We start from the raw sequence: 24,475 nt of genomic DNA on the forward strand, positions 1-24,475 counted from the left end.
AGACTTAATGTGTATTTTGATGAGTGTGTGTTCATGTCTACGCACGTGTGTGTGTGTGTGTGTGTGTGTGTGGTCAAATGTTGGTTTAAAACCATGATTGTGAGGTCATTGGGCTGGCCCTCACAACTTGAAAGGGCTGTTTGATGGTTTAGACTTGGATTTGGAGTTCAGGTTAGGTAGAATTTATACTGGTATAGGTTTTGGTTAATGGGTTTGGGTTAGGGTAAGGGTATAACCTTAGGCATTTAGATTATAGCAAGGGGGAGAATTGATTGCATCAACTTTCATACACAGTGGTTATGTTTCTGTGGCTGTAATTTCTTTTGTTAACACTAAATTACAACAGGCAGTTGTGTGGCTAATATGGTGTTTGCGTTCTAATGTAATATTTAATTTAATCTAATAGTTTATTCCTTCCAGGGTCTTAATATCATTATCTCATATCGGCAATCAAACTCTCCTCTGTGGAATTTCTCAAACATTTTAGAAAGAACTTCACTTTCATGTACCTACAGTACATGAGTCGGCCATTTCAGGCAGGAGAATCAAATGTGTATTTTCTCTGTCAAACCAAACCGATACGTGCGTATTTCAGCATTTCTATACCCTGAAACTACATTGAGTATGAGAGTGTGTGTATGGTTGTGTGTACTTGCATGTATTGCAATATGTATACAAATAATTTGAAGCAGGTGGCCATGACATTTTTAGTATTGTATTTCCTCTGTGGTAAAAGTTACGTAACATCTGCACAAGTTTATTGGAAAATAGTACCATATGAGGTTTTCTGAGCAAGGTGATACATTTGCTTTTGTGTGCGTGTGTGTGTGTGTGTGTATACTGTGTATATATACTGTATATGTAAGTGTGTGTGTGTGTGTGTGTGTGTGTGTGTGTGTGTGTGTGTGTGTAGATGGACTGTGACAGTGTAGTGTTCTGTGTGTGTGCTGAAATTTGCTACAATGGAAGGAAATTACATCATAGTTAATGACTTGTAACTCCTTGGGACACGCACACGCACACACACACACACACACACACACACACACACACACACACACACACACACTTGCAGCTGTTCTTCACTGCATTTACTTCATTTTATTTGGACAATCCAAACTAAAAGTAAGCCCTAACCTTAACCATAATCATTTAAGGCTAACTTTGCCCTAAAGGAATGAGGTTCTGCCTCATCAGGACCAGGTTTTGGTCTCCATGAGGCCTCCTGGTCCTGACAAGGTCCGTGGTTGTGCCAGAAAAAGTCCCTAAAATGGTAACAAATGCAAGCACGCAAGCACACACGCACACATGCACGTGCGCATGCACGCTGATGGAGAGAACTGGAAGATAGTTTCCTCTGGTGTATAAATTAGTTTGTGAGTGTATTTGCATAAAAATGACTGCTTGGCTTAACTTATAACAATCGTTGCCCCTTAAATCTTCTTTGATAGAAACAGTCAGTGAACCGAATCTTTGAAAGAACAATTACAATCACAGATATTCTACATAAGTGAATGTCTTTCTTGCTCTTTCTTTCTGTGTGTGTGTGTGCGTGTGTGTGTGTGCGTGTGAGTGGACAGCCACCGTAATTACATTGCAGTGAGTCAGACAGCGAGAGAGAGAAAGAAGCAATTGTTCAGCTTTGTCATATAGACAGAGAAAAGAGGTTGTAGGAGAAAAAACAGAAAGGCTGAGATGAGGGAAGAAGGGAGGCTGAAGGAGAAATGATCCAGAGATAGGACCTCCTTCTCCTCCTCCTGTTCTTCCTCCTATTTTGTATGGAGTTTACTTTTGTACAAATTGAAAATGTGACATGAACATCAACTATAGTTTAGCTTCATAGGCAGGATGTTTAATTTCCCAGCTCTTGTACAGTAAAAACCCTTGTGGGTGATTATTTTTTGCCCCCAACTTGTTTGTCTATTTGTCCAGCTGTCGACCGCACATATCTGAGGTTACAGTATATCTTACATGACGACAACAACACAAACACAACAAACCTTTTTCAAGATATAAGATCTTTTGATCAGAACAGTAATTGGTGTTACTGTAAGTAAATTAAATTTGTTGAGTGCCTTTTGTGTGGAGAGATGAAAATAGAAGGATCACTCTCATATATGTGTAGGTCAGTATGAATCTACAACAAAGAGCTTAACAGATGTAATCAAAGTGTAAAACAAGACTTAATCCCCTCATAAAACTGTAGTGTTGTATGTCACTATTTTTGAGTGGTGTCTTTGGCAGCTTGTTCTTCTTACATTTTGGTGAAACATTGTATTAAAAATTATTTTAGAAATGATGAAGTTTGTCAATTTAATACAAATCACATAGAAGATCACTCGCAAATAAAGTGGAACATGGTTGAAGGCAAAGATAATTAAAATACGATGGAAACCATAACACGTAAAATGTCAAATGTTTTTTCTCTTTCTTTGTATTCTGTTGTATGATCTGTTTCTATAGAAGAAACATGAATGCGGACTGGAAAGCAGTTATGTGAATATGTATGACATAATATAGGAAAAACAGAAGGGTACTATTCATCTTCCAGCTCTTTCATAGAAAGTGAAAAGTGAAACAGGATTTTTATTTTGTGCCAGAGATTGGATTTACTCTTCATTTCTGCCTGAAACTATAAGAATCATTGTGTAGGGTTTTATTAGAGTAGAATTCATATTCACATTCAGAGAGGGTGCTGTTTAATGAAACGTGTCCTGTTGCAATGTCGTGTTTTTTATGGACTATGAACAGGGGGGGGGGGGGCTTTCCCATTTTTATGTTACCTGAGGGCCACAGAGAGAGAAGGAGGGTGACGGTGAATGCTATTGGGTTTGAATACTGCATTCAGCCTCACTGATAAAGTATATGCCTCTAACAGGGTTTGAACATGTATTGAAATCCTTGAAAGTGCTTCAAACATGAATAAAGTGCTTAGAAATGTTAGTGTATTTCAATCACAACAAATAACTATGTGAGTCGTTTGCTTATTCGATGGAGAAATAAAAATAAATTGGAAAATGAAAGCTGCTCCATCTGTAGGTCTCAGTTGCTCTGTCGGTCTACTTAGGTGACATTTTTCTTCAAATGTTTTTTAACCTTCTGATGCAAAATACAATTTAGGTTATCTTTAGCAAAATATTGTTTATTTTAAAGTTTATGTATTGTCATACAGTGAGTATGCAATTTACCACAGCTGGAAAGGGGCTGAACACTCTTTGTCATAGAAAGTGCTTGAAAAGTACTTGATTTTGACCTGAGAAGAGACTTATGAACCCTGCTCTAAATCCTCCATGCTGATTGTTTAAATCTCTGTTTGAAGAAAACCCTCAAAATAACAAGTGTGAGTAGTATAATGGAGAGAGAGAGACTGTCAGTGTCTGCTTCACCAAACCAATGACCTCATCCCTCTATATTCATGCACAGCCACAGACATACAAACACTATGCACCCACGCACCCATATAAACATAGTCATAATAGATCACAGAAGACACTCTCTCTCTCTCTCTCTCTCTCTCTCTCTCTCTCTCTCTCTCTCTCTCTCTCTCTCTCTCTCTCTCTCTCTCTCTCTCTCTCTCTCTCTCTCTCTCTCTCTCTCTCTCTCTCTCTCTCTCTCTCCGTGTCTCCCTCACACACACGCACACACAGACTCACCCACACACATTGTGAAACACCTGGATACGAGCCATAGGTGTGACATCACACACACACACACTCACATACTCACAGACGGGTTTTTGCTGAGGTCAGCAGTGGGTGTAATGCCACAGTGTGTGTCTGTGTGTCAATGTGTATGTGTCTGTCTGTGTTATTAGTCACCAGCAGGCGCTCTCCTGTAACAAAGGTTCATTGAAGAATAGACTGTCTCGAGGCTGTCTTGTCTCTCTGTCTTCCTCCCTCTCTCTATCTCTGTCTGTTAGATGGGTTTTTTGTTTTCAGTATTTGCCAACGCTAGTCAACAAGGTAATGAAAGACATGTCAGGAACATGATGCTTGTGGTTTACTTCTCCCTTAGAAATGGCTGCATTAAAGTTTTAAGCTTTATCCCGTCAGTCTTTTTTGACTGGAAAAATAAGTTTGTCTTGTCCTGTAAAGTGCTCGACAGTCGACACCCACACAAGTCCATAGAGAATATAAGCAATTTTTATATCATGGCACACAGGACTTGTTGATCCATTGCAGGCATTGTCAGTAACTTCTAATGTGTTATTTTGAGACTTCTGTCTCCAGACTTACCTGAGTGACAGGAACTAACTAAATGAGGCAGCAGAAGTCCAGTGGCTCCTGTGTTCCTGACAGCTAAAATTGCTGATTTACTTGCTGGACTTTGGTGTGGGAGTGTGAGCAGTTCACAAACGTTTGTTGCCAGTCAGAAAAGTCTGTCTAACAGTGAAATAAAGCGACAAGTTACACATTCTAAGGCGTCATAGATTAAAGCAGGCCCAGGCATTTATAAGGTGAATGTTTAAACTATGGCGATGCACTGGTAGGGTGCTGTTTCAGGTTGTGTCCTTTCATGATGAACCAGCTGCTGGCTTCTGATCAGACACAGGACACGTCACTTCAAAATGCACCACCACCACCAGAGGGCGATGTTAACACATCTACTCATTAATCAGGGACTCAAGGATGCATAGTTTAGATCTACATTCTTGTGTGTGTGTGTGCTTGTATTTGTTACCGCTTTAGGACCTTGTCTGGCATAAATGCTGACCTTGTCTATACCAGTAGACCTCACTGAGACCAAAACCTAGTCCTGAGGAAGTGGTTAACTTTAGGACAAAGATTGTGGTTAGGTTAAAGTTCAGGTTAGGCCTTAACTGGTTATGTTGTTATTGTTATGGTTAGGGGACAATACTTTGTTTAGGTTGTCCAAATGAATGGAGGTCAATGCAGTGTTCTAATGAGAATAGCTACACAAACAAACCTGTGTGTGTGTGTGTGTGTGTGTGTGTGACAGATACTCTGACATCTTGGCCCACTAATCCAGTGGCCCATTAATCTGCTTTACTCATGAGCAACTCTTGTCCTTTCTGTCTGTCTGTAGGGAGTGTGTCTGTGCCAGAGTGTGTACAGTATGTGTGTGCATGTGTCTCAGATGTGTGTGTATATGCACGTGCACATATGCTGTACTTGTGGATGTGTCTATGTTGCATACTGAATATATATATTGTGTGTGTGTGTGAAAGAACTCGAGATTTATTCTTGCCTTCACAGTATCCAGGGTGAATGGTGCAGATGCAGAGTCAGTGCCAGGATGACTGCATGATTTTTATGACACTTTGAGAACATTTAGTTGTTAATTCATGATGGCACTAACAGCGGGAAAAGGTCATTTATGGCAGTTGAGCTTCAGCCACCACCACACATTTCCTCTGTTGCCCGAGTTTTCTTTTAGCACCACCATGCCGTTACCATCTGTGGTGTGAATCCTACTCTTTCCGATTAGTCCCCTGACATTTACTCATACACCACCAGCAGGTCATCTTTGAAATGTGCTATTAGGAGTACCTCTGCCTGGTCGGGCATATATTGACTTACAAAAATGAAAAACTCAGTGTTTCATCAAGGACACCATGTCACAGGCAGTTAGTCTGTTCATAGCATGAATTCAGGATATTACATTTGAGTGTAAATGACATTAAAAGTCACAACCTAAAACCAAAATTATTGTGGATTATTTGTATCACTTTTGTCAGATGATGACCCGACAAGTATTTTTTTTGTCAACTTTTGCATAATCTTCAGCGTCAAGTTGACATGCTTAATTAATATGACCATGTAAGGATTACATAGTCTTGACTTTACCTTCATACACCCTTGTCTGACTTTGTACCCTTGTCTGACTCTGCATTTAGGAATCATTTGCCATGATTTATATTCATAGGGTAAGTTAACTGTTGTGTGGTTATTCAAAAGTTTTGTCCAGAATACTTAGCATTGCATTTTAACCCTCCTACTGTATGTTTTTACATCAATTTAACACAGTCAGTTGAACAACTGACTGTTTCCTCCTGAAGTCCCACAGTTTCTCGAGTCTGTTCTGAAGATGGATTATTCCATTGGGACAGTGATGAGTTGCATTATGACTAATTGAGTAGCTCCTCAGGGCTTCATTTGTATCTGAGAGCCAGAACAGCCAAAGGCAACACAGCTCTCCCACCCATTGTTTCTCAACCATAGTCTTGTCCTAAACCTGTGAGGTCATTCTCTTCTTCACTTTTTATTTCCTCCTAACTTTATCATCCATTTTTCCTGCATCGTCCCATTAGCTTCTCTTTTTCCACTCTTCTTTTCTTGCAGTAGTTGCATCACTCCTTTCCCCTCTCTTATCATCCATTCCCCTCTGCCTTTTGAACATCTCACCCTCCCACTGCTGCCTCCATCCCTCTCCAGGGAGACAAAAATACCCCCTCCCCCTCATTCTCCCCCATCCACCTCCTTCCTCCTTTCCTCTCTTTTTCCCCCCTCCCCCCATTCACGGTCAGAGGCTACCACTGCCTCTCTCTCTCCTCTCCCTTCCCTGTTCCTCTACTCCCGCTCCTGCTGTGTGTGTCAGTGTGTAGTAGCAGCAGTAGTTGTAGTAGTAGTAGAGGAGGAGGAGGAGGAGGAGGCTGGGCTTTAAGCTCATCATCATTACTGAGTTAGCTGGCTAGCACATCACAGCGTAAACCCAAAGACGACAGAAGCCCAGGATTTTGGCTTTCCCTTATCTAAACTGTCTGTCACTGTCAGGAAGAGACTTCTCTTCACTTCTCTTCTCTTCTCTTCTCTTCTCTTCTCTTCTCTTCTCTTCTCTTCTCTTCTCTTCTCTTCTCTTCTCTTCTCTTCTCTTCTCTATGGAAGGACTATATCATGGTAAGGATTTTATCACACGGAAGTATATTGTGTGTATCACCTTCTTGTATGTTAATGCTCTGTGTGTGTGTGTGTGTGTGTTGAAATTCTGTAATTTCAAAGTAATGTTCTGTGACCTGAAGTATTGGTTCAACTGTATGTCTGATGAATGCAGTTCAGCAGTTGTTACTGTAGTGATGATGATGATTACGGGGGGGGGCTGAAGGAGTTGCACACCTGCATGCACTGAACCCTAATTAAAACAAGAGATGAAATTGATTGTTTAAATACTCAATTTGTTATGATTTTTAAGCAAAAAAGCCAAATGTGACAAAGTAGTTATTTCATGTCTTTGTGACCAACTTTGTATTTGTTTAAAGTTTGGGTTTTGCTCTTTCTGTGTCAGGCATTGTTGTTTGATAAATAAGAAAATGGTACCACATTAATCCATAATAGAAGTTGGATCAAAGTCAGTTTTCGGCTGCTCTATAATTGACTCCAGCATTTGAAGTTCTATGCAATTAGGTTTACGATTTCTTTGGTTGCCTGTAAGAAGACTTCAAGTGTGCGTGTGCAGTGATGTTGGGGGTTAGCGCAGCATGTGTGCACTTGTGTGTACTAATGTGTGTGCTAATGTGTTTACAGTTGTGTTTATTCCTGTGCATGTGTGGGAGGTGAAGTGCATTTGACAGAGATGCTATTTGTATAAAATTAGTCAGTTTAAAGTACAGGGATGCATGGTTTATGTGCAGTGATTGTGCCAGTGTGGCAACATGTGTAGATGCTAGTGTCTATTTGTTGGACATTTAAATGTGTGTGTTTGTAATCCTGGAGTAACAATCCTCCTCCAGCGTTTTGTTTCAAGGTTAAATCATCTACATTTCAGTGTATCTTAATTGTTTGATCTTGGCTCATAGTTGACGGAGATTTATTTAACAAGGAACAGAGCTACCATTTTCATACACACGCACACAGGTCAACTTTACTTGCTATGCATTCTGTGATATAGATCTCATGCAGGTTAAACAGAAGCACAACAGATAAATATGCAATGATAAAAAGTAAGATGAAGTCACATTTAATTTATTTATGCACCCTAAAATGTCAAGAGGTTTGGACTCATCTGTTTATTCCTAATCATCCTTTATCCTAAGACACTTGATTCAGATAAGGCTCAAGAACATCAATAGAGTTTATTCCCTGATTGTGCAGAGGTCTGGAATTGTTTGCATAATTCAAATTGATAAATGTACACGTAAAGATACTTTAGCATTGTCTGCTATTACTTGCAAATCAATTGTACCATCAAAGCAAGCATAGAGCCCAGTTAATTAAGGATTAATTTTTTTTTGCCTAATTAAACAGCTAGCAAACTCCCCAGTGTTTGCTATCATTAAAAATCAAAGAAGTGTTCAATATTTAATGATCAGTTTCAATTTCTTCTGAACAAATATGCTTTTATTGGGTAAGCATGTGTAAATTTATGCTTTAACCCTCACCTGGGGCAGCACTTTAACATGGTGCTGGTTGATAGTGATGTCAGATGTTTTTCTTTTTATGTATTTAAAAAACATTGACTGGTATCATGTGTGAACTCATGGCGCTTATCTCCCTCGCTCATTCGCCCTCAATCTGTTGTGTTGAATTATACATAATGGTGTATCTGGAGTGAGTGTGATACATCAACACACGTGCTGCTCTAGTAAGCCAGTTAGCTTCATCATTGCACCTGAACTGAACACATGTGTGTGTGTGTGCGCGCGCGCGTGTGCGTGTGTCTCACCCCAGTGTGTGCTTTTGCAGATAAATGTGTATGAGCACTCATGTGTTAACATGACCTTATTATATTGCATGTGTGTAGGACTTATCTGGAGTATGCATCATCTGTGTGCGCACTGTGTGTCTGTGTTGGTGTGTTTTGTCGTCTATTAGTGTCAGGTTTTGAATAATGTGTATTTGGACTCATAAATAATGAAATAATGTGATGTCCCTCTGTTGGAACACATTACCTGTACAACTCAGTGGGGCTGTGTATTGGTAGCAAACATCTGGTAGCATGATACATATCCCAATATGTGGATGATGATATGATATATTGCAGTGTAGTGAGTTTTTCCCCTCACAGTGGATAGTTTTACAGTATAAGTAACTGTGTTACATGCATAAACAATATACAATTGTCTTTGTCTAGAGAGAGGAGTGGAAGTAGGGGTGAGAAAGTCAAATGAGTGAAGGCCTGCTGCCAACTACCTCCATCAAAAATAGTTCTAATATATGGACACAGCACTTCAAAGAATCAATACAGTATTACATCATGACATATTGCAATATTATAGTGTATACATATCCCCCCTCAATCTCACCATTCCACTATTTATTTCCTAAATCAAGTCATTTAAAAAACCAACTTGGCCCCAGTATTATAAAAATAACCTGATTATGTAAAACACATTATCATGGTCAAAGTCAAAACTGTGCAGGGACAAAAAAATTGGTTGGAGTATCTGATTTTGTGGGTGTATGTGTGTGGCAGGTGTGACTGATGCCTCAGGCGTTATGTTGTTGCGTCGTAAGACTGCACGCTCCAGTAACAGCCCATTGTCCAGGGGGGTCAGACGCTCACACACACACACACACACACACATGCGGGTGTGTGCCAGCTCAGCTTGAAGGTTAGCCAATAAACACTGAGCATTGAGGCAGAGCAGCTGGCTGCTCTCCTTAAGTTGAATCAGTTGATTCTTATAAGAGGAGTGCTTTCACATCTGCCTTTGCTACTCTTCAACCAATTCGGTTTCTCACTGTTAAATGAAGTTGCACGGTTTTGTTCATTTTTTCGAACCTTTACTGTTTGGTGCAGCCAAAGTGGCAGCTGCTTCAGGCATTACATGCATGTAAATTCAAATTGCCACAGTGTGCTCCTGGTATGTTGCCTGGACACAAATGATAAAATGCAAAGTATGGAGGAAACTGCTGAAATGTAAACGTGTGTGCTGCATGTCATACATTTTTGATGATGATGATGATGATGGGGTTTATATTTATACCTGAAACCATTTTTTGTAGCAGGTATTACTGCACAGACACGAACAGTAATAATAGCTGAGTAGATTTCAAACTGTTGTTATACTCCTGGGCCACACTGGATGTGAAAACTTCACATTTGCGCTGGTCCACACTTTTTCTGGCCCGATAACTGTTCCATCTCTTCCTTTCTTTTAATGACAAATATGGACTATGCATACTCCCAATCTTAATTGGATGTATATATTTAAAAACACATATGCAAAAAGAAAAAGAAAAGGGGCAGACATGATTTATTAGAATATGAGCATTTTATATACAATACAATACAATACATTTATGAGACTTATATATTACATTTGAATGTGTTTTCTGGCCAGATTTGCTTCCACAGCACATGCAAGAAAAAAGACCAGACACCAAAACAAGTGCAGGTGATCACTGAGAGCCCATGCTTTGTTGTGCTTGATTTACATTGGTGCTGAAATAGGCTCACAGCAGCAACAACCACAAATATTTATGATTTTTGACACCTCAATACAGTTTCTTGGTGTTTAAAAAGTGGTGCACTTCTATTTCATATACAAAAATGTTCTATATATGCTTCCTACCACACGAGTAGAAACATGAGGCCATAAACCACCCCCCTCCCCCATGGTGAAGACCATATTTTCTACGTAATCGTCGGCGCTGAGAATTACAATTGTGAAAGCTATTGTTTTAGCATGAACTGACAGCTTTTCTTTGTTTTACTAACACTCCTACACAAGAGGCTGTTTAGATCACAAACTCCCAGTTAAAAAATATTTGCAGTGACAAAGAGGGTATTGTTATGCATCAAGTTAATTTTTAGCATGATTCATTATAGTCAAATGCATTTCTGTAAAAAAAAAACTTGTGAAATGAATTTGTGCCGCTCTTCTCAGCTCTCTTCTTTTTTGACAACAGCTTGAGGAGCAGGTGTTTTGGGCTGCCTGCCAGTCTGTGTGTGTGTGTGTGTGTGTTTTGATATATATATGTGCAGTGAAGGCTGTTAAACAGACTAGTATGTAATTAGCACCATGCTGGTACTCCTGCATAATATTCCATGAAGAAACAATCACGTTATGAGCCTGAGCCAGCACCTTTCAACCCAGACATTTTCAAATCAACTCATGAAAAACAAAAGCAAGTACAGTTGTAATACACAATTACAATAGGGTCCTCACACTAAGGGCAAATAAAGGAATGCTTGAGGAAAAAAAATGTCCAACTAACCTTTTCCAGCAGCTCTTCAGGTTTTAGCCTAGACTGCAGGAAAATTAGCAGGGCTGCATATGTCAGGCTACATATCACTTATACCACATGTCTACAAAAGGTAAAGTCACAGAGGAAGGGACAGATGGTCTGTTTTAACCACTCAGTAATGGCTATACAGTAGGCCAAACATTTATAATAATTGCTAGTATAATATTAAATTGAATGTGCCTGCAGATAAATGGCTTTATGATAGGATCTTGTGCAAATATTATGCTATTGCTGAAAAACATCATTATCTTGTCATTTGTCAATGGGGCATTGGACATACTAATAAATGGGGCTAGAGATTGAGTTCAGAGCAGAGAGATGGAAGCTTGCATAAAGGAACTAAACCTTAATTTAAATGTTGAAATCAATATTGTTTAATGCTTATATAGAATTTGCAGAAAAGGAAGGTAATAAGTTCCCGGAGCATAGTGTGTTAAAACTATCTGTAATTGAGATGGTATTGATTAATGTTAATTATCACCTTCCTGTAATGATTAATCCCCTTTACCTTACACAAATATATTTGCTCAACTCTAAGGTTATGGTGTTGTATTTCAAAGGGTTTGTACTCACACACACACACACACACACACACACACACACTCTCACACACACACACACACACACACACCATGAGTCACCTCATTGGCATTTCCCTTTCACTGAGGGTTTTCCTCTCACCATTACATCAGACTTTGTTGACAACCCTGCTGTCATTTCACCCCTCTGTGTGTGTGCATGTGTGCGTGTACCCAGTAGTTGTGTGTACATTAGGGTGTCAAGCACTTCGACACTTATCCTGCTGACCTCATACAGAGAGTCCCTATCACTGCTCTAACTGGGTGTCAGGTTCCCAAAAGGCTCATCTTAAGCTTCCTGTGAGAGTTTGGGAGCGGTAGTGTCAATACAGTGCGGTGAACCTATATCCTCTCAATAAAAGGAGTTGCACTATACCATGTATAGTTTAAATTTGCACTGAATTATGTTTTATCTCCACATGCAACTGCAGTTCAAATGCTAGTCCACAGCCTTATGAACATCCCAGAAGCCAGATAAGCATTGTTAGCCCTTAAAACTTAAGATTTATCCTGTTGTGCTTCAAAACCTTGACATGTACAACATTTGATAGGACAACCACATATCCTGTTGTATTTGTTCATCAGTTAAAGGCTAGGCTAATCTAAAAAATGCTGAATATGAACAATAAAGCTGTTCCTTGGTTTTACCCAATTAGCTCTACCTAATACAGCAAACCAATGAAGGGAGAGAGTAATTTACGTATGTAACAATGGACTCAATACTCATTTGAAATGTCAACAGGATATTGAAATTTAATTTGGTAAGCATTATGGAGTGAGCGCTGGTTGCCCCTCTGTAAGAGAGCTGTGAGACCTAATAAACGTCAGATTATCTCTTTATGCTCATCCTTGTAATAATTCCTCCTATTTCTGTTTGTTTTCCAGATATTTCCAGGATTGTCTACTACACAGGTGAGTAGATGCACCATTCAGAATCCTTCAGCTATTTAATACATTTACATTTAACATTTGTACTTTAATCAGTTTGCTCACAATGGTCATGAGATGCAACTAAAATGATGACCTCAACCACAGTTGTACTATACATTTTCATTTTACCAACCTTATTTACCCTGAGCATGTGAGAAAGAAGAGCCTTTCACATTCACAGAAGCTGCCCCACATAACAGAACAATGAAGCCATAAGGAAATGTTTAAAAACCACACTCTCTGCTGTGGAGGTTAAATGTCTTGTTAAAGGGCACCACAATGGTGGTAACTTCATTCTTGACCTTAGAGACAGACCGGCAATGGAAGGATGGATGGATGGATGGATGATTGAAGGAATGAATGGATGGATGGTGTTGTTTGATTCACTCAAGTAAAACTAACAAGCTGGCATCATGATGGACTTTGGACAGTCACTCTATAATGAAGCACAGCTGCACAGGAGCTGTTGTTATATGTCCAGGGATGAAAAGCACTGAACCACAAACAGTCTAGTCAAAGAAAAGGTTGACTGGTGTTTCCCAAACCTTGAAATGATGATGTTCCCAAATGTCTTGTTTTGGCCACAAACCAAAATTAACCAGTTTTATCAATTTCTTTGTTGTGTGGAGCAAAGAAACAAGAACATTAAAAAACAACAACATTCAAACTGACAAATAGATTATCAAAATAGCTGGCAATTAATTTAGTTATTTATTTATAATTCATCAAATATTAATTAATAGTTATGTGTGAATATTTTGACATTGAACCTTGTCTGCTTGAAGTCAGAAACGGCTCAGAGTCATAATTATGAATGCACAAGATAATTAAACAGGAAAGATGGTTGATGTGAGACTTTATCTGCATGTCTTGGTCTCATTAGTGCATACAGCAGTGAGGGAACGAGTGGTCATGTGTGTAGTTGGGTGTGTGACTAATTGTGAATTTCACACAGTGGATACCACAAACCCAAATTTGTTCCTGAGAGCTTGAGGGTGGAAATTTGTTTCCCTTTGTATTACTGAGATGAATAAAGCACAGGAGCATATTCAGGTATCATGGCATCATGCCCAGAAAGCATGGCCTGCTGGCCACTTAAAACAGATGAAACGCCAGGGTCCAACACTGTTGTAAATATCACAAGCAATTCCCTTTGAGCTCATTGACCCAAAAGGCAGTGCACCCTCTAAAATTGTAATCCCACAAATTAAGAGCACAGCTTCTCTTCTCCAGCCACACACGTCTTTGGTTGGTTCTTTTTTCAGCTAAGTGTATCATCTCCTGTAAATGTGTTTCCGAATACCTGACGCCAGCTGCGAGGAAGCAAGGAAGGAAGTTGATTTGCATTTAGTAGCATGTGAGTAGTTCTGTGTTTTTCTTCCCCAATAAAAATAATAAAATAAACACAGATTAAGATAGGAATAGATACAGAGACTCTGGCTCATCCCCAGAGAGGGCTTTCCATTCATGGCAACATCCGGCCTTCTGACAAAAGGCTTTCAATAGTCTTCATGCACACACACATGCATGCACATGCAAGCACACTTTGTACCAGACCCCCCCCCCAACCCCCCCCCACCAGTTTTTCATAACAATGGCCACCGCCTGGGATGAAGCACAAATTACAGGAAACCCACACGTGCACTTAGGCTCTGTTCAGACCTTGTGTTAACATCCATTGTTAGAAATTTGATCACAAGTGGACAGCATTAAGTATGACTGTTCACACCTGGTATTCACTCACACAGATGTGAGTGACGGGGAGAAAAGAGCGATAGAAAAGTGCCAGGGTAGACTGTGTGAATCAAAGCCCTACTCATGTTGCTGTAACATGAAATCAGATTCTAACTGTTAGGAAAAGAAATCATGTGGTGAACAGTGATAATATTGCAGCCAGGGCTGCAACTAATGATTATTTTTTATAATCGAATAATCTGTTGATTATTTCTTTGATTCATCACTAGTAGTTTGGTCCATTCAGTGTTAGAAAATGTTTAAGAATGATCGTTTTTCCCCAAAACTGTGTTGTGTTGTATGTATGTTAACCATAATTATTCAGTTTTAATAAACTCTTTGTTATATGGAGCAAAGAAACCAGAACATTTTCACATTTAAGATGAAAACATTTCTGTCCTCTGGGGGGGGGGGCATGACAGAAAATAATAGAGAACCACTTGTCCACTAGTTTATAGCAGCCAATATCAGCTGGTGTCAATGTCTCATAAATAAAAAAAGAATTGCTACACACCTATAAAGTCTAGGATCCTAGTTTAAGACGTTTTTAGACTCCACATATGTTTCCCAAGTGCTAACTTGAACGCACCTCAGAAAAGGAGTGTGACCACGAAAGTGTGCAGTATGGAGTATTATTGAATGAGACCTTGTGAAGTTTAATCAGAGCAGCTGGGAGTTCACATGCTGATTACTGTCAGGGTAACAGATTTGTTTGTAACAAAAAACAAATCTGGCCTTCTCTCCTCTCCTCTCCTTTCTCCTCTTTAACAATGTTAGTTCAGTCTGTTTTGAGAGCAGCTTCATAAACAGAAGTGGGAGTGGTTACCAATGAATGGAAGAGACAAGATTAGCATATTAATAGTTTTTGGCTCCTCCTGCTCTTGCAGCAGCCCTCTCTCAAGTTCGCTTGTTCCCCACTCAACTTTCTGTCAGTTGTGCTGCTATGTCCTCCTTTTCCTCTCATTCAACTTGAAACAATTGCTGCACTTTTCTCTGCCCCTCTCTCTCTCTCTGTGTCTCTCTCTGCCCGACTGTCTCTGTTTCCTTTTGTTTCTCTGGCTCCCTCTTTTCGTTTGCCTTCTGTTTTATGTGAGCAGAGCAACTGACTGAATATCTATTTGGAATCAACATTTTACATGCTGGATTTGGATTTGAACTTTGGCCGGAGAATCGGTCTCTTTTCACCATCTCAGGGTCCTGAATCCTCCCCTGAGCGACACTTACTTCACGCTCCCACGGCAACTGTGTAACTACGGAGCGCAGGCATGGGGCAGAATTCAGGCAAAAAACAAACAGTGTTGTCATCAGAGAGGGGCCACTGAGGAGTACTTCAGAAGTGGACAGAAAAAGAGGACTTCATGGATGAGACTGACTTACATCTCTGTGGATGATTTTCGTCTTGTGGCTGTGGATAACAAGAAAATATTAAAAAGACAAAACTTGTCTGAGAAGAAAGTCTTTGGCGGATGGGAATCTTCTACATTTTCCATGATTTGTGTGTCAACAGAGCTTAATATTTCCCTGTTTGAGTATTTCTGCCAGAAACTATTGGCTAACGAAGCTGTTGACAAAAGTTGGAAACAAGAGTGTGTGTGTGTGTGTGTGCAGAGTGTGAGCTGGTGTTTGGGTTATCTGAGAGTGCTGGTACAGTTGTGGCAGAACCTCAGTCAGTGCATTTGTTTACACAAGAGGTTCACCGTATGTGATGCGTGGTCCTGAAGGTGCAAGCTGTCTCTCTGTCCTTCACACGGGAAGACACAGGGAGGGACAGACATGTGTTTCCATGGCGACAAGTGGCTGTAGCCCCTTCCTCATGTGCTGGGACAGAGGTATGAATGAAATCTCCTTTGCACACACAAGTAGCCCCTCCACGGCTTGACATCTGACTCCATGGGAACTGAGTTAGTGTACTGCCAAAGCTCCTGTTACTCCAAGTGCAAGTGTGTGTGTGAGTGTGTGATATAACCATCAGCAACTTGACTTGACTGTCTTTCCGCGGAGTGTGTTGTGTGTGTGTGTGTGCTTACTCTTTTTCTGTCTCTATCTGTCTCTATCTCTCAGGGGTAATTACCTGTGAGAACAATGTACTTTAATGGCAGGGAAGCAAAAAAATTCAGAGTAAAAAGAGATATCCGTATCTTTCTCTCAGCGGTGTCATGATTACTGCAGCTGGCATGCACAAAAACATGCTCTGTCTCTAGTCCGTGTTGGCCATGCACAGATGAAGTTATCGTGAATTTCCAGGAAGTGTGTCAACGTCAGGACTTCATATCAGGAAAAACGTCAGCCTGAGGTGCATTGTCTTCTCTGTGTTCCAGACACGAGCTCCAACATTCTAAGCCTTGACCTGGACTGCACCTCAGTCTTTTTATTTCTCACTTCCCATTTTTGTGCTCTAATTTTACAACAGGTTAATATTATGGTTGAACATTTTCACACATTTTCATCTTGTCAAAGCTGAGAGTTTGGTTATTCTGTGAATAATTGTACCAAAGAGCATTACACTAGTTTGTTTACTTTCATATATGACTAGTTATTGCAGAATTACCACTACTACATGTGTGGTACTACATATTAGAACACCCCTGGGCTCCTTAAACCACTTCTGATTCAACTTTTCATACCTTTCTTACCCCCCTCACTGATTTACTCCCTCTCCGCTGCAGAATATGACAGACACCTAGCAGCTGCAGTGTCAGCAAAGAAAACCATGGCGACAGCATACCTGGAACCAAACCTGAATCATGCCCTCGTCGGAGGCGCCAAATCACGTCTTAGTGCAGGGGGGTCAGACCGAACCATAGCTGGATCTGTGGACAGGGTTCTCAAAGTCTTCCATCACTTCGAGACCAACACTGAGAACAGCTGCTGGTCGTCAAACATCAGATATGGAGATGCAACTGATGTCAGGGTAAGAAGAGACACACACTTATTGTATAAGCAAAATATTAGACACGTCAAACGTCTCTACCTAAATTGCTGTGGTAATATTCCTGGTAATAAATGTAGGTCATTCATGTGTTGGACAGCAGATACATTAACAGGCTTAGTTCAGTGTTAGTTTCAAGCTTTTTTTTACTGTATCTTGTGGCTGTACCCAATCTGCACATGTTTTTTTTTTTAATCGCTAAAGCAGTGCTTTTTTATGTCAGATAATTGCAGTGGATTTAATTGCATGGTGTATGAGTGGTCATGAGACTGTTTGCACCTGCTCTATGGTGCAGTATACACCCAGCAGAAGTTTTAAAGACGTTTGTTGTTTGTCCTCAGCTCAGGGTCCCGTCTGTCTGCTCTAATAAAAGACACTCAGGACAATGAGATTATTTTGCTTTCAAACACCTGTAACCTCAGGACACCATGTGTGTTTGTACAGTGTGTGTATTTACAGTCATGTTTACTTTTAGATTTGCTTCCACATTACATAAACTACTTCATCCTCCTCTCCACTCTTCCCTGCCTTCACCCTCTCCTTCAGTATCTGGGTCAGACCCCCTAGCAACATACATGGTTCTGTGAGCATTTACAGGCGCGTGTGTATGATATATGTCAACTTGTTTGGGTGGGAACGTCACATTAAATGAAATGAAATCACACACATTCACACATGGATTGTCTGACGCCCTTGTTGACCCGAAACAAATGTCCAACATATACATCAGCACAGTTAGTAGCTGATTTTTTGTGACTGTCTTTGTCCACTGGGTATTTCTGTTATGTGCTGGGTCACTTGGGGTAGTACCATCATAGAAAAATGGGCAAGTTTTGCTAAATATGATATCTGTTAAATGTTTTGTTTTTCAATTGTGTAACAGTACAATCTTACCCCCTTTGTGTCCAGGGAATCATCCAGAAAATTCTGGACATTCATAAAGTGCGCTGGATATCTTGTTTTGGCCTGCGGCTCAGCAACAGCCAGTCCGGAGACCAGGTGCACTGGCTCCACCCAGATTTAGGCGTTTCTCACGTTAGAGAGAAATATGAACAGGCACGACCAAATGAGGAGTGGAGGTAAGAGAGGAGTGTTTGTGTTTGTTGATGCATCTATGTTTCAGTTTAATGAACAACCTTTTGTAATATGTGTTTCTGTCATGTTGGTCATGTGTCACTCTGCATGGGCAGCACAACTTGCTTGCCCTTTGGGGATTAATAAAGTTTTTTCTCTGCAGAGTTAATATCCAGTGTGGTAGATGAGCTTTACCTGAGACTTAAGGGAATAACAGTTATTTGATTTCCTTTTGTGAGATCCTGAGGCAGGTGTTTTGTCTTTTTCTGAGAAAAGCTGAGGATACATTTTATACACAGCTTCCTGCCTTCATGATTTATTTGCCCTTGTAAATTCAGTCAATTTCACTCTTTCCTCAAACAGCAGCCTGCCCCATTGTACACGAAAGGAGCTGAAGTGATTCATTTCCACAGTGTTGTATACAATAGTGTGTATACGTCTGTAGTGTCGTGATGGGAGGGCCGGCATGTATGCTGCAGTTCGGCTGTGTTGATCTGGCAGTTTGGATGTTAATGCAATGATATATATTACCTTTATTGTGGCAGCCTTGGTGCTAGTGCTGTTATGAGGGGGAGACCTTTTTCACTGAGAGAAAGAACCAGATGCCTCCTTTGTAAAACCAAGTCAACATATCTCTCTGTCTCTAATCTTGTAGCCAGTCTTCTTATTTGCATTCTTGCATGTTGATTCTTTTCTGTCTTGCCCTCCTTATGTCTGTCTCTTTCATTTCCTCTTCTGGCAGGTCTACTGCTGAGCGAGTGTTTTCATTATCAATTCAATTAGATTATGTTTTAAGACAATGAAAAAAAGACTGCAGTTGTGGCACATTTTCCATGAATCTGGTTGCTCAGGCCGTCCAAACATACCTAAAGCAAATTTGCCAAATGCAACATTAAAAAAAAAACAGTTTGATTCCAAGGCTTTAACCACATAAAACTATTTCCATCATTTTTGTAGACAATAGAGAAGCATCAAGTCATAGTTTTTTTCCCCCTGCTCTGCATAACATTCAGTCTTACCTTCTTCTTTTCCACTGAAGGTATGAATTAAGGATCCGGTATCTTCCAAAGGGCTTTGTGCAGCAGTTTGCAGAAGACAAACCTACACTCAATTACTTCTACCACCAGGTACCTACACAGACACATAAATGCTGAGAGGCACCCAGACACACAGATTCATTTTCTGCCAGCATTCTGTACTGAGACATATGGCATTGCAGCAAGACTGTGAGTGTGTGTGTGTGTTAGCCTGTGGGTAATCTTGGTTTGTAGGCATGTCTGTGTGTGAGATAGATGGCTCGCCTTTTGTCTCTTGGAGAAATAAATGTTTTAATAAACATATGTTGTGTGTTTGTGTCCTGCAGGTAAAGAATGATTACATGATGGAGATCGGGGATCGGGTAGAACAAGATGTAGCTCTCAAACTTGGCTGTCTAGAAATCAGGTAAGAATTGTCACAGTAGTGACCGAAGGTTTTAATACAGTGCACTGTCCATTTCTACTTCTCTTTCCTGTGTCTGAAGTCTTTGATTCCACTGAAATGATTGCTAAGTTGATTTAATTTAGTTTTTGCTGGACTCACATGCACAGCACATAGTGTATGCGTCAACGGAAATACTTCTCATTCACTTTGAATGGAGCTATGTGAAGTGATGCTGAACTGCACTGTGGGTCTGTTGCTTTTGCCTTGCTTGTGTTGCGTGCGGTAGAAGATGAGAAATGTTCAACTTTCCAAGCATCAGCTTGAGGGTCAGCCAATCCAATCAAGTTTAGAAAATATTCCAACACAGGTACTAGCCAATCAAATCATCTTTAACATTTAACTCAAACACTATACAAATGCCCAAATGGCTTTCACAGAGAAGGCTGTTTTTGTCCCATATTGCCCCCTACAATGGCGGACTTTTCAGACCTCACATCCCAATCACTTAAACAACATTAACAACTCTCGACACGTAGTTAGGCATGACACACAACCTACAACAGCTACCTCCAGCACTGAGTGACAGACTCACCCACTGTAAAGCGTTGACACAATGTGTACATGTGAGTCCAGCATTAAAATGACTGTTTGAATTATATAGACTAATGAAGTTTTTTTTTTTTGTATTAAACAGTTAGTGTTTTCTCACCAGTCGCTCTGATAATTAATTAATTTGATTAATTTATTAATTAGTACAAGCCACAAGCTAGGATTTTATGCCGTTGTGTTTTTTCTGCTGTTTACAATTGGAATATAATTAGAAACTTGACAAAGACATATTTAATATGCATTTTAATGTTGCAGTGTTTGTGCGCAGTGAATGATGGAGCTGACCATGCTCTCTCTCTCTCTCTCTCCCTCCCTCTCTCTCTCTGTCCCACTGGTTTCAATTTCAGGAGGTTCTTTAAAGAGATGAGAGGAAATGCCTTAGATAAGAAATCCAACTATGAACTACTGGAGTGAGTATTTTCCTTCATCAGCTTCAGAAGCACAGACCACATCTTTTTTTCGTATATACCAGGGAACATGAACATAAAACTGTAATGTTTAATGCCTTTCATAGAAAAGTCTGGTAACATCTACAAAAAAAAATCTACAGTCTCACTACAGTTTTCTGTTGCCTGTATGTTCCTAATGCAGCTCTTTGCATTCCTTCACATGTCCACTAAAGCTCCATACTCATTCCTTTTTGACTGGCTGCTATGTCTTGTTTACGTCATGGGTTGGTCCATTAACAGCTTTCCTCAAAATGGATGTCTTTGAAGAACATGAAAAAACTGTGGCCCCGACAAGGCTTGGCTCTAATGTGTCCTGATTCTAATGAGCTGCCCTCTCCCAGCTAAAATCTTTCTCTCTGTCCATCAGACTAACAAGCTTCAATTAAATGAGAAAAAAAATGCACACTGTCTCTCTATTGAGCCCTCTTTGTCTCCCTTTTTCATCCATCTGTCTCCGTCTGCCTCTGTCTTCTTGATGCTCTCATCCTCTTTTTTTGTCCTATTTTTCAGAAGGGTTATTCTTGTCTCTTGTTTTGTGTCTCTGCCTCGCAGCATCTCCTGTTGACTGGAAAAAGATGTTTCATGCGTATTATAAACCAAGAAGGGAAGGAGAGAGGAAATGGGCTGTTGGACTTTTGGTTCAAGTTAACTGGTTAACTGGTTATGTGTTGAGTGTTCATTGATAAAGATTTTCAGTACATTTTGGATTGAGTTTGGCCCTTAAAACTCATCAACGAATTGTTTCTTCATCTTTAAGAACTTTTGTATTCGTCCCCAAAATGAAACACCATAAGTAAGCATTTTATTTTACCGTTCATATTATTTCTGGGAATGTATGTAGTTACATTAAATGAATATACTTAAAGTGTACAAACTAAATCTCCATTTTCCCCTCTAATTAGTGATAAGATATATTGGAAATAATTAGTTACCAACAGTTAAAACACAAACATTTCTTTTCCATAATGTTATGTTTAAATATTGTATATCGCCTAACATTATGGTTGTGATAACTTTTCCTTAGCAACTACTTAATATGTGCTGCTATTGGGGACCAGCCTGCTGTAGTTGGCAGTAAAACATGTGTTTTTATGAAGTAATGCAAAGCTCTTAATCAGTCGACTTTTGGCTCTGCTCCTTCTCTGTGGTGGTAATTATAGTTTGACATGACTGATATTTGACCTATGTTAGAGGAACGGGGGGGGGGGGGGGGAAGGATGATGTAAACCTCACTCTCCCTCTTCTGTCTCTAGTACTTGTCTTTTCTCCAGAGGAGTTTGAGTCATTAGCTGGCTTCCTGTATTTGTCGTTCTTTCATCTTTGTATCTGTAGTCTCTCTCCCTCTCTCTCTCTGCTATTCCCTGCATCTCTCTCTTTCTGTTTCTGTTTTTCCTCAGCCCTCTGTGTTAGGAAAAGATGAGTAGTATTGTGAAGTCCACACTTAGTCATCGTTCTCTGTTTCAGTTTTCTGACTGCCGCTGGTGTTCACTCGCCCGTCTGCCTCACTGTGCCTGTGTGTAGCTCTTGTTGGCCATTCTGTCAGCAGAGGAAAAAATAAGCTGCTGAGATCAGATAAATACAGCAGTGTCTGTCAATTAATATTCCTCTGTGTAATTGCAGTATACTAAACATTCTCCTTTATCTTGCTCTGCCTCTGTTTACAGGAAAGACGTAGGTTTGAGGCGTTTTTTCCCAAAAGACTTGTTGGATTCAGTCAAGGTGAGAACGACGAGTTTTATATGGAATTTCCTTTTTTACTAATTCATGCTCCCCTCTTAAATCCTTTGTGGAAAAAATAGTGAGAGAGTTTAGCTGAGTAAGTAGTCTTCCCCGTGCAACTCAGCAGCTGCTGTCATAGTGCTTCATCTACCCCACTGCAGTCGCTTAGTTACCGAAGTGAATCCAAAAACTGTGGTTTTGTCGGCTTTTCAACGTGATCATAGACTGTACTGTATATGGCTGGTAACAGCTTCTCTGAACCACATTTTAATGTGTTTCTCAGTCTTTCGTCACACTCAGTCTGACCTGACTGACAGAATCTGATGTGAAGTGGCACAGGAATACTTAAGTTTGGATGGATGGAGATGAGTAAGACAATGAATAGGAAATTATTGCATGTATTGAACTAAAATGTGTTACGCCATCCTAAACATTTATACTGTAAGTTAGTATAAATCCAGTTTTAATTTCTAATATCTTTCCATATCCCATGATACTCAGTAATAATATTTCTTTGATAAAATTTAATAAATATTACAAACATTGAAACCCCTATGCTGTTATTTTATTAAGATATGTGGATCAACATGTTATTATAATGGCACAGATTCCACACAGCTTGGATAGATACAGTAACACTGTTATGTGTTTAGTTTCCCTTGTTGTATTTTGAGGTACTGAAGTGATTTGTTTACGAAATGTGTCAAATTAAAAACTTTCTCACTGTCAAATCTTCAACATCCAACACTTAGAGTTATATTCACATAGACGAGCAATCAGGTCAAATAAGGGAAGTCAGTTTTGTGTCAGATTTTGGTTGAGCGTGTCTGTGTTTGACTCCTGGGTGTAGTTGCATAATGAACCGTGTCTGTCAGTGATAAATTTACGGCACGTGTTTAAGGGGTGGGTCCTCGTGTGTGTGTGAAAGAAAGGCCCAATGAGCCAAAAAGGTCTTGATGTCAGCAGGCGGGCAGACAGATGCTCTGCAGAGGGACAGAAACTGTGTGCGACCTTCAGGTCATCTTTAAACCCACTTTCTCTTTTCGACAATGAGGAGGGAGGGGGAGGCGACAATGTGCATCTTCTATAGGGGCCCCACCCCACCTCACCCCCACTCTGCCTCACCTCACCCCCACCCCTGTCTGTTAAGCCATGCTGACTCCCCCCCTTCAGCTGCTCATGTTATTTCTCATGACTGATTTGTAAGCCATGAAGAGACACACATTGACTTCAGAAACACACATAATGTATGTGCAGTGGAACATTTTACTGCAATAAACAGGCTTCTCTTAATATTTTAATTCATTTTATGACATTATATAGAAATCATTTTGGTATACAGCATATTTTATTAAATGTTTATATCTAAACATACAAAAAGTAAATGGGTATTAGTACCTTACATTGAGTATCCTGAAATGTAGAGTTGCAGTTGATTAATCAATTAGTAATTTAATTATTTTTTTTTTTTTTTAATAATTAAGACAAGTTCTCTGATGTTTCAGCTTCGCAATTATGAATATTTTTCTGGTTTATTTGCTCCATAGAGCATAAAATCATTAAAACTGATTAAGTGTGGTTTGTGGACAAAACAAGACATTTGAGAACATCAGTTTTTGGAGGTTTTGCATAATGAAATTTAAAATAGGTTTAAAACAACATATTACATAATTTGATTAATTTGTGCTGCTACTATGATAATCTGTATTTTAACATAGAAATATTTAAAATAATTGAGAGATTATTATTTGTTATTATATAAATAATATATAACTGTATCATTAGTTGTAGTAATGTTAAGCAACTGCTGCTCATTATGTGGCACACATGCATGGATTTGTTTCAGACTTAATGTGTGTGTAAAAGTGTGTGAGAGAGAGAGAG

The 24,475-nt window shown here is 39.7% G+C and overlaps 1 protein-coding gene across 8 annotated transcripts in view; it reads left to right on the plus strand.

Moving 5' to 3' along the window:
* The window catches only part of LOC131447157 (focal adhesion kinase 1-like), a 54,029-nt gene that overhangs the window by 4,404 nt on the left and 25,150 nt on the right, over positions 1-24,475 (plus strand). For 3 of the 8 annotated variants that reach the window (XM_058618665.1, XM_058618667.1, XM_058618668.1), the window contains exons 1-7: positions 15,322-16,218; positions 17,056-17,300; positions 18,228-18,397; positions 19,432-19,519; positions 19,756-19,835; positions 20,771-20,833; positions 22,537-22,591. In XM_058618665.1, coding sequence (XP_058474648.1) covers positions 16,095-16,218; positions 17,056-17,300; positions 18,228-18,397; positions 19,432-19,519; positions 19,756-19,835; positions 20,771-20,833; positions 22,537-22,591 — 825 coding nt within the window. In that variant the 5' untranslated portion in view covers positions 15,322-16,094. Of the gene's footprint in view, positions 1-6,614; positions 6,858-12,610; positions 12,638-15,320; positions 16,219-17,055; positions 17,301-18,227; positions 18,398-19,431; positions 19,520-19,755; positions 19,836-20,770; positions 20,834-22,536; positions 22,592-24,475 lie in introns of those variants that run through there. The other 5 variants (XM_058618669.1, XM_058618670.1, XM_058618666.1 and 2 more) reach the window with 4 other exon arrangements.

Source organism: Solea solea, chromosome 20, assembly GCF_958295425.1.
Source record: "Solea solea chromosome 20, fSolSol10.1, whole genome shotgun sequence".
Taxonomy (NCBI): Eukaryota; Metazoa; Chordata; class Actinopteri; order Pleuronectiformes; family Soleidae; genus Solea; species Solea solea.